Raw genomic sequence first — 11,384 nt, forward strand, 5'->3', positions numbered from 1 at the left:
TCTCCCTATAAAAACCTTTTTTTTGGTTGCTTTCAAAACACACAGTTCTAGTCAATCTCTCGTTGCTAGCTACAGGAGTGCCATATACAACTATTTTGTGCCTGTTAACATGAGAGAGAAACACAAATAACCTGGCAGAAAAACTGGAGATCCAAGGAATAGGTCAGAAGGAGGAACAAACTTGGTAGTCAAAAAATAGTCTGAGAGGAGTTGGTGAATTTGAAATCCAATAAATCCCAAACGCTACATCCCAGAGATTTGAAAGAGGTTGTTGTAGAATTAGCAGTTATCGTCTTCCAAAATTCTATAGATTCTGGAATATTCCTGTGGATTGCAGAACAGCAAATGTGATCCTACTATTTAAAAATAGAGGGAGCGAGAAAACAGCGAACTACCAATCTGTTGGCTTAACATCTGGATATAATAACAAAACACCTGGAAAAGAATAATAAGATTGTGAAGAGTCATCAACATGGATTTATGAAAGGAAACTCATGTTTGACTAATCTGACGGAGTTATGTGAAGATTTGACTGGTAGAATATACAAGGAGGTACCTGTAGATGTGGTGTTTTTGGATTTTCAGAAGGCTTTCAAAAAGATCCTACACAGGTGGTTAACAAGGTTAGATAACAAAGAATTATGGGTAATAAACTTATATGGATTGAGAATTAGCTGTGAGACAAAGCAAAGAGTAGGAAATCCTTTTCAGGCTGTGAGTACAGGTCCTCCCCAGGTTATAAACACACAATTGATGTACAGTCTGTACATACAAACTGGCACTTGGGAGACTGGCATGATAGATTTGCCAGCTGCTGCTGGGCTAGAGGCATCTTCTTCCACCTGGGAACTCAGTCCACAACTGAAGTTCCGACTTGCAAACTGTCCAGGTTACAAACAGTTACCTGGGGAGGACCTGTAGTGGGGTATCTCAAGCAACAGTGCTCAGGACTCAGCTGTTTACAAATGTATCCATAATTTGGCTAAGGGGATCAAATGTCATATTTCCAAGTTTGCTGATAATATAAATTAGGTGGAATCATTGAGTGCAGAAGAGGACGAGGCTTCAAGGGGATAAAGACAAAAACGCGGTAGGTGAAATATAATGTGGAAAAATGTAAAGTTATCCATTTTGGTGCACAGAGTATATTTTTAAATGACGAAAGATTAGCTATTGATATTCAAAGGACTTGTACACAAATCACTGAAAGGCAACATGCATTTGTATTGGTATATTATTGTCACTTGAACCGAGGTACAGTGAAAAGCTTGTCTTACAAACCATCATTACACAATGCAGTTACATTGAGTTAGTACAGACTGCATTGATGTAGTACAGGTAAAAACAATAACAGTACAGAGTAAAGTGTCACAGCTACAGAGAAAGTGCAGTGCAATAAGGTGCAAGGTCACAATAAAGTAGATCGTGAGGTCATAGTCCATCTCATTGTATAAGGGAACCGTTCAATAGTCTTATCACAGTGGGGTGGATGCTGTCCTTAAGTCTGGTGTTACGTGCCCTCAGGCTCCTGTATCTTCTACCCAATGGAAGAGAAGAGAGAATGTCCCGGGTGGGTGGGGTCTTTGATTACGCTGGCTGCTACACCAAGACAACGAGAGGTAAAGACAGAGTCCAAGGAGGGGAGGCTGGTGTCCGGGATGCGCTGGGCTGTGTCCACAACTCTCTGCAGTTTCTTGCGATCTTGGGCAGAGCAGTTGCCGTACCAAGCCGTGATACATCCAGATAGGATGCTTTCTATGGTGCATCGGTAAAAGTTGGTGAGAGTCAAAGGGGACAAACCAAATTTTTTTTAGCCTCCTGAGGAAGTAGAGGCGCTGGTGAGCTTTCTTGGCCGTGGCATCTATGTGATTTGACCAGGACAGGCTGTTGGTGATGTTCACTCCCAGGAACTTGAAGCTCTCAACCCTCTCAACCTCAGCACCATTGATGTAGACAGGTGCACGTACACTGCCCCCTTTCCTGAATTTAATGACCAGCTCTTTTGTTTTGTTGACATTGAGGGAAAGGTTGTCAATGACACCATTCCACTAAGCTCTCTGTCTCTTTCCTGTAATCCGACTCATCGCTGTTTGAGATACGGCCTACAACGGTGGTATCATCTGCAAACTTGTAGATGGAGTTAGAGCAGAATCTGGCCACACAGTCGTGAGTGTATAGGGAGTAGAGGGCTGAGAACGCAGCCTTGTGGGGCACCAGTGTTGAGAATATAATCGTGCTGGAGTTACTGCTGCCTATCCTCACTGATTGCGGTCTGTTTGTTAGAAAGTCAAGGATCCAGTTACAGAGGGAGGTGTTGAGTCCTAGGTCTCGGAGTTTGGTGACAAGCTTGCTTGCAATTATTGTATTGAAGGCAGAGCTGTAGTCAATAAACAATAGTCTAACATATGTGCCTTTACTGTCCAGATGCTCCGGAGCTGAGTGTAGGGCCAGGGAGATGGCATCCGCTGTAGACCTGTTTCGCCGATAGGCGAATTGCAATGGGTCCAGGTTTGTGTGCAGCAGTCCTCTCCTTCAGTAGGGAGTGGATCTCCCGGTTCATCCATGGTTTCCTGTTTGGGAACACCCGTATTGTCTTCTTTGGTACACAGTCCTTCACACATGTGCTAATAAAGTCTGTGATGGTGGTGGCACATACAGTAAGTAGGAAGGTACATTAGCCTTTACAACAAGATTTGAATACAGGAGTGTGGAAGTCTTACTGTAATTGTACAGACCCATGCTGGAATTGCACCAGCAGTATTGTGTACAGTTCTAGCCTTCTTTAAAAATAAGACATGCTATATTAGGAGCGCAACAAAGATTCACTGGATTATTTCCAGGGATATTGGCTTTGCTGTATGAGAAGAGATTGAATAGACTAGGTCTGATTTCTCTAGAGTTTAGAAGAATGACAAGAGGAGATCTCACTGGCTTACAAACTTCTTACAGGCTTTAGCAAGCTGGATTCAGAAAGAATGTTTCCTCTAGCTAAGGAGTCTAGAACCAGGGATCAGTGTCTCAGGAGTGCGATGTGGAGACATTTCGACATTCAGAAGGTGGCAAATTTTTGGAATTCTCTAACATGGAGGGTTGTAAAGGCTCAGTTATTGAGTTCAATCAAAACAGATACATTTCTGGATAATAACAGTCATGGGATATGGCAAATAGTGCAGGAAAATGCTGCTGAGATACGAAATCAGTCATGATCTTGATAAATGGTGGAGCAAGCTCCAAGAGAGAGAGAGATGACCATCTCCTGGTCTTATTTCTTCTGTTCTTATAACATGTGACATTCTAGTTCACTATCACACTTAGGATAAACAAATGTGATGCCTTGATGTACATTTTGATAACTGCCATTAGACTTAAGAGTTTGAGGACATTCAAAGTACTTGTTTCACATCATGTAAATAAGCTATGAATAAGTAGTCACACTTTGTGTCTTTATAGAAAAATGCTTAAACAAAATCTTTTAAAGTATGCCATGCTCTGTGTCAACACAAGTGACCATTTTCTCAAGGATCAATTCAGTGCTTACTATGGGGGGGGGGGCAAGAAAAAAAAATACTGGACCTGTGAGACACAAACAGGTACTGGAAATGTGAAATGTAACAGAATGCTGGAAATGCTCAGGATGTTTGGTATATCTGTTCCGATGACAACACATTGCACACCAGCATGCCTTTCCTTTTTCATTATCCTGTGGCTTCCCTACCAAAGTCAATAGGGCTTTCAAGCACACCTGCTACATTTCCTGTACTTCTGCTGTCACACTCTTTTCCAACCCAGGGTAAGGATAGTGTTCCCCTTGTCTTCAACTTTCCATCCCACCAGCCTCCATATTCAACATATCATCCTGATTTTCAAGTACTTCAACATGATACCTCCACCAAACCCCTCTTCAGTTCCACTTCCCTCATTTTAAAGAGGCTGTTCCCTCCAAACTCCCTGCTTCACTTTTCTGAAGCTACCAACACCCAGTTGCCTCCTCACAGCAGTTTACCATACAACTGCAGGAGAGGCAATACCGACCCCCTTTGCCTCTTCCTTATCCATTTATCCCTTCCAGTGAAGTAGCCATTCACTTATACCAATTTAATGTATTACATCCGGTGCTCATCACAAGGATCCCTCTGCAATGGAGAAACCAAACACAGATTGGGTGACTGCTTTGCAAAACATCTCCCTTCAGAGTAACCCAGAGCTTCAAGTTGCCTGTCACTTTAATTCTCCATTCCACTCTGATCTATGCTTGGTCTCTGGGACTACAAGCAAGTTTAAAGAACAGCACTGTATCTTCCAATTAGGCATGATACAGCATCCAGCACTCAACAATGAATTCAACAATTTCAGAAAACATCCTTTCCAGATTGCTTCAAAACTGGCCAATTTCGACAAAAGTTTAACCTATAATGTTAACCCATTTTTTTTTCTGCACAGATGCTGCCTGACTTGCTTAGTATTTCCAGCATTCTCTTATCTGAGATTTCTAATGTCTATAATGTTTTGTATCTCAGTTCCAGCATTTCTCCTCTCTGTTCTCATTCTTCTATTTACATCCTCCAGAGATGTCTTTACCACCTTCCTTCAGCCAACACCATCATTCCATCCAGTCTCTCTTGGTCTCCATCCGATCACAGACAATTCCCTCTATCTTAAAGCATTTGATTTCTAAAGTTTACTAGTTCTGATGAAGGTCATCAATCTGAAATGTTAACTCTTGTTTCTCTCTTCACTGATGTTGTCGATTCCAGGAATGAATCGGTTGACATATGAAGTGAGGTTGAGCAGATTAGATATCATCAAAACAGCAAGGTTCCGACAGGGCTTTGACGAGGTGGATGCTGAGAGGCGATTTCTCAGTGGGGGTATCTAGAACTGCGGGGGGGGGGGGGGGGGAAGAGGGGTCAGAGTTTGTCTTATAATAAAGGATCACTCACTTCAGGCAGATGAGGAATTTATTTTCTGGGACGGTGGTGGATCTCTGGAATTCTCCACCCTAGTGAGCTGTGGACGCGATATCACTGAATATATTCAAGCAGAAAGTGACAGATTTAAATTACAAAGAAATAATGGGTTATGGGGAGACAGCGAGAGAGCCGCAGGCAAGATTTGATCCACCATGATCTTATTGAAGGGTAGAGCGGGCTCCCTGGGCCTTCTCATGCTTTCTTGTGGTCCCCAGTGTCCGGGAGCCAGTGCCTCGCCCTCAGCGCTTTATTTGGCTCCCTGCAACCTCCCCAGTTACCAGGTGCTGACGATTCCTCAAGGGGAGACACTGGCAGCGGGTTTAAAGTGGCGTTGGCCGTAAGAAGCCCCGGGAACCATAGCCAGGTGGCGTCGCCCTGTGTCCCTAGCAACCAGACCTGCTTTTGTGTGTGTGTGTGTGTGTGTGTGTGTGTGTGTGTGTGTGTGTGTGTGTGTGGGGGGGGGGGGGGTGGCCCCGCTGACCTGGTGGCCATCCATCTACCTCCTCCCTCTTCTTCCCTGGCCCGGCCCCACTCACCTCGGTGAAGATGTCGTGCAGGTAGCGGAAGGGCGGCTTGCTGAGCAGCTTCTCGGTCAGCGGCGGCTTCTTGATCACTTTCCCCAGAGAGTCCTGAGTGCGCTTCACGAAGTGAGAGCTCATGGCGCGTCGTCGGCCGAGAGCAGCCGCTCGCCGAGCCCTTCCCCCACACCCTGGGATGCAGAAGCTCCTCCGAGTACGGCGAATGGCCCGGTCGGATCCGATCGAGCCGAAACGGAGCCCCTCCGGTTACCCCCCTCCCAACCACTTCAAACCGGCTCCAACCCAACAGCCACCGCGCACACCACCTCCGTCACCGCGCAGAACGCGCCAGCCTAGCAACGGCCGCAACACTCAACTCACGTGATCGGCAACTCACGTGATTGCCGTTGTTGGGAAGGGAGGTCGGCAGTGTCAGCACAGACTCATCCAGACTGGGGCCATGGGTGTTATCTGTGATTCCATGCAGTTCCACCGGGTTCGCTGTTGTTACTTTTTCTGCAAAAATATGGTAATGAATCGTCGGGAACTCATGGTCCATTGCTGAACTATAATGCTAAAGGCATGATGGTGAAAACCCTCAGCAGGTCAAGAGCACTTGTGACGGGAAAAGAGGTGGAAAGAACAACGTGTGTCGGAGTGGCGATCAAAGGAGAATGTAACACGAGGTGGAGGTGCTGGCCGAGAGAGACTAGTGGTAGCTGGTTAATTGCTGGTAATCTGCCTGCAAGGTGGCAAATGAAAACGTAAGGGAGGTGAAGAAATACTGAAACTGGGAATATAAACTGGAGTAGCAACACTGCAGATCGCTTGAAATACTCATCAGGTCAGGCAGCAGCTCTGAGGAAAAAAGTGTTAATATTTCAGGTTCAACTGGAAAAGCTGATTATCTGAAATTGTTGCACACAATATTCCCGAGGCCTACAATATGCAGTGGTCAGATAACATGCTGGAAGGGGATAAAAGGCCAAAGGCAGAGGTAGGAATGGCATTGAGAATTAAAGTGGCAGGCAACCGGGAGCTCAGAATCACCCTTGTGAACTGGTGTAAACAGCAGTCAACAATTTTGTGTTTGTTTTTCTTCAATGTAGAGAATTTTACATCATGAGCACCCAATGCGGTTTATTAAATTGGAAGTAGACCTGTTTAACTGCTTCACTGGAATGAGAAGTGTTTAGATCCATGGCTAGTGAAAGGAGAAGACTTTTAAAAGGGCAGGTGCTGATTAGGAAGGTGCCAAGAGAAAGGGAGTGTGGCAGAGGAAGAGTGGACCAGATTTTTGCAGAGGAAGTAGGTCCTTTTGAATGCTGAAAGAGGAGGGAAATGTGTATCAGGTGGTGGCATTACATTAGATAATCAATTGAATGTGAACGTGAGAAAAAGGAGAATGTTCTGGGTTGGAACAGAGTGGATGAGAATACATGCTGGAAATAGAATGGACATGGTTGAGAACCCTGTAGGCTATAGTGGAGAAAAAAACACAGTTGAGGATAAATGAAGACCTCTTGGAAGTATGGTGTTGTAGATATTTTCATCAGAACAGATACAACAGAGCTGGAAAAACTGAAAGAATGGAATGAAGTCCTTCTGGATGCAGAGTAGAAGGATGTAGCTGTGAGACTGTGGTGTCTTGGATATTGGTGACTCATCTATCCTCCAAGACGGAGAAATCAAGAAAAAGAAGAGTCAAAGATAGACAATGTGAAAGAGAGGGCAGGGTGGAACTTGACATCAAAAACAGCACTAAAACAGCCAGCAATGAACCAGAAAAAGTAAGGGGTGGAAAGGGGGTTGCACCTGAGTCAGACTGAAACGTAGGCTTCAGCCTAACCCACAAAGACAGGCATGACTCATTGTGGAGGGACTGGATGACCATAGTGAAAGTGAGCTAGTTGGGACCAAGAAACTAGAAGTTGTTAAAGTAACAGATGTGTTGCTGATGTAAGTGAGAGGAAACTGAACAACACAAGGAATATATTCAAAACCGGAAGAAATCAGTTCTGTAGGACAAGAACAGGCTAAATTGATGGGTCTACCAAGACGGTCTTGCTTGTGGATCTTGGGAAGAAAGCAGACTGTGCCACATTGGGGGACTGAAGGTGAAGGCTGTAGAGAGAAGAGGAAATGACATCAGTGATGTCAGAAAAGAAGGATCTGATATTCATTGGTGGGATCATGGTCCTGAGGGAGATATGAAGTGTCAGAAAGCTGGTGTTTACCCTCCGCTGGTATCAGTTCACCAAACACCTATAGTATTACCCTTATTGCAAGTTTGGTGCTGGTCCTTAGTGAACAGAGAGCTGCAAGTTCAGAGCAGTGTGGGTTAGAGTGATTAATTGGTCTGAAAAAATTGAGACAGTCAATGCCACTCAACACTTTGCAACAAATAGATCTAGAGAGTGTTAGAAAGGTCCATATGGATCAGAAATTCTGAAGACAGAAAGGGCCCAAGTCTGGGTGAAGAAATGGGCAAAGACGCAAAGGCAGAAGAGCTCAATGTCATATCAAGCATGGCATTCATTGAGATGGGGATATAAGGGGCACAAAGAGGAGACAGTTGCTGAAGAAAAACTAATCTCTCTGTAAAAACAGGCAGGCATGTTAGTGTAGCGGTTAGCATTAATGCCTTACAGTGCAGGTGACTCAGGTTCAATTCCCGCCACTGTCTATAAAGAACTTGTACTCCCATGTCTGTGTGGGTTTCCTCCAGGTGCTCTGATTTCCTCCCACATTCCAAAGACGTACGGGTTAGGAAGTTGTGGGCATGCTATGTTGGCGCTGGAAGCGTGGCGACACTTGTGAGCTGCCCCCAGAACATTCTACGTAAAAAGATGCATTTCACTGTGTGTTTTGATGTACATGTGACTAATAAAGATATCTTATAATTCTCAATCTTACAGCTTTTTTTCTGGCAAGTTTTAAGTCTTTTCCTTGGATTTAATACCATATTTAATTTCTCCTATAATCCATAATTGGCCATATTTCCTGTTGAGTTTTGTGCCTTAAGGGGAATATATATTTATTGCAATTATTATTACTTTCGATGATGACCATTGCCCATCCACTGTCATGCTGCTTAATATAGCTTTTGTGCCTACCACTGCACCTCATACCTTTAGTTTCCTTTTTTTAGACTGAAACCTTGGTTTCTGATTGAACTACTGTACATCACTTTCAAATTGAACATAAAATTTTGATATGGTTGCTCTTTCCTTGGGGTCCCTTTACAAGATGGTTATTAATTAATCCTTTTTCATTGCACAGTACTAGATTTAAAATAGTGTGTTCCCTGGTTGGTTCCTTGAATCCTAAAAATCCGGCTTGTGTACTTTTCAGGAATTTATCCTCCACATTGTTGGTACTAATTTGGTCTGGCCAGTCTATATTTATATTAAAGTCCTCTATGATTTTTGTAACACTGTTTATCCATTCTCTTCTAAATTCCTAAATTTATACCATGGCTTAGACAACTATCATTCAAATGCCTATAAACAACTGGTGGTGGCATCCGTCAGTCTCGCAAGACCATGGATCTGCACATGGAGAGTCTTGCTTCAGTCAGTAGTGGTAGAGCAGCGTCTGTTGTGACTGTAGAGGCCTACACGGGAGTGACAGTCTTGGCTGCAGTGACTGCACTTGAAGGCGCTGTCCTCCTGTGTTGCTTTGGTGCTGTTTTTCCAGTGAGTGTGCTTTTCTTCAGCAGCTAGCCTCAGCTTCTCTTCTCCTCGTTCCAGACCTCTGTGTAGTTCCAGCCTCCAGCGAGAGCGATCGCTTGCAATTTCTTCCCACCTCTCGACGTTCATGTTCAATGACTTCATATCTCTCTTATAGACATCTTTGAAGGGAAGATGGGGCCATCCTTGCACTCTCTTGCCGGAGGCCAACTCCTCGTACAGCAAGTGTTTCAGGATCCTCCCATCTGGCATGCGATGTACGTGGCCCGGCCAGCGGAGATGACGTTGTTGAAGAGGCTGGGTACCCGAGTGCAGGTCAGGACCTCGTTGTTGGTGACTCTGTCAGTCCACTTGATGTCCAGGATGCGTCTCAGGCTACGAAGGTGGAAGGCATTAAGACGCCGCTCCTGTCTGGAGTAGAGGCTCCAGGTCTCGCTGCCGTAAAGCAGCGTGCTGAGGACGCAGGCCCTGTAGACTGCAACCTTGGTGCGTGTTGTCAGCTTTCTGTTCTCCCAGACTCGCTTTGCCAACCTGGCGAATGTTGAGGCTGCTCGTCCAATCCGTCTGTTGATCTCGGAGTCTAGGCAGAAACTGTCCGTGATGGTGGAACCAAGGTATGTGAACTCGTGGACTACCTCCAGCTCGTAGTTGTTGATGGTAATGGCAGGGGGGTGCTCAACACCTTGACCCAAACCGTTCGTCTTCTTCAGGTTGATGGTCAACCTAAACTACTTCCAATGTTTTCTACCCACTGCTGCCTCTTAGATCGACCCAAACTGATATGAAGATTTTTTTTCTATTGCTGTAATGTAGAGAATGCAGAGAATAAATATATTTATTTCATCAAACTGCAGTACAAATGGAAAATATTTATTTATTTTGAAGGAACCGATCAAAAATATATCTCAACAGCTTACAAACTTTACATGGAGTTATGCACCCAAAGCCCTGTGTCATCATAATTGCTGATGATTTTTAAATGTCTAGATTCAGACTAATTTCATATCCAATAAAAATAGTTTGATTTTACATTTTATTTATAAACCATCAAAAACTGCAGGACATGAAGTAATTTGTCTAATTTATGTAGTGAATATACAGTTTGGTACCACATTTATATGGTAAATATAAATATGTGTGTAAAATATTTAATAACAGTAATTGCTGGGGGTACTCAGCAGGTCAGACATCATATATGGAGAGAGAAACAGGGTTAACATTTCTAGTCAGCAACCCTTTCCAGTTTGGTTCAGTCCAGTGATGCTGTCTGACCTGCTGAATATCCCCAGCATTTTATTTTTTAATGTCAGATTTCCCCATCTGCAGTTTTTTTTGCTTTTCAGATGCTATAAAGTATTAAAGTAGTAAGATAGTATTTCCTTAGTCAATAAAAATGTTTTCATAGGAAAATCTATTGTTCCAAAGATACTTGTTTTTCCAGAAAAGCAGTGTGCACAATAATTTAGTGTGTTTTGCTCCAAAATCTCCTAGAGGGCAATATAATATTTCAATAACTGTAGCTTTGACCCTTCAGCAACTTACAGGAAGTCTGGTAAATGATCATGGTCTAAATTAACTTCTTTCCTCTTATCAGATGTCGGTGTATTATCTTACAATTTATTCAATAATTTCAGATTTCTAGTATGAGCATTTTCATTTTATCTTCACTGATTAATGACTTAAGAATGCCAGATGCACTGATGAGACCATGAATCAACTGATCAGTATCAGCTGGAACGAATGCAGCTGGTGTCACAGGTGTATTAACTGCACAGAACTGAAAAATATTAGTTTTCTGAGTGACCTGATGCAATCAAGAGACATTATCCCTCATGATCCAGCAGGATCTGTTGGAATGTCAGGAAATTTTGGCGGTTAGGGTCTCATGCTTCACTTCATTTCCTCAAATTTATGGGCTATTCTTATGGTTGTGATTTCAGTAGTTTTGGTTAAACCCTTCAGTAGTTTTAGCTAACTCCCTCCCACTTCCCTGATTAAAAAGCAGATAGTTGCTGGTTGTCTAGGATTAGCAATTATTTGGAATTGTATTATTGAAGGCAAAGCTATAGTGAATAAATAGGAGTCTGAGGTAGGTGTCTTTGTTATCCAGATGCTCCAGAGATGTCTGTGGGGCCAGGAAGATGGCATCTGCCATGGCCCTGTTTTGGCAGCAGGTGAATTGCAGTGGGTCAAGCTTGTTTCGG

General features: G+C 43.6%; 1 protein-coding gene across 1 annotated transcript in view; it reads right to left on the reverse strand.

The window, feature by feature from the left end:
- The window catches only part of traf3ip1 (TNF receptor-associated factor 3 interacting protein 1), an 87,407-nt gene extending 81,610 nt beyond the window's left edge, over nt 1-5,797 (reverse strand). Inside the window, exon 1 of the mRNA XM_052024855.1 lies at nt 5,507-5,797. Within this exon, the coding sequence (XP_051880815.1) occupies nt 5,507-5,629 (123 nt within the window). The 5' untranslated portion in view covers nt 5,630-5,797. The remainder of the gene's footprint in view (nt 1-5,506) is intronic.
- Nucleotides 5,798-11,384: the final 5,587 nt, after the last annotated feature.

The sequence above is a fragment of the Pristis pectinata genome, chromosome 1 (genome assembly GCF_009764475.1).
Source record: "Pristis pectinata isolate sPriPec2 chromosome 1, sPriPec2.1.pri, whole genome shotgun sequence".
NCBI classification, from domain to species: domain Eukaryota; kingdom Metazoa; phylum Chordata; class Chondrichthyes; order Rhinopristiformes; family Pristidae; genus Pristis; species Pristis pectinata.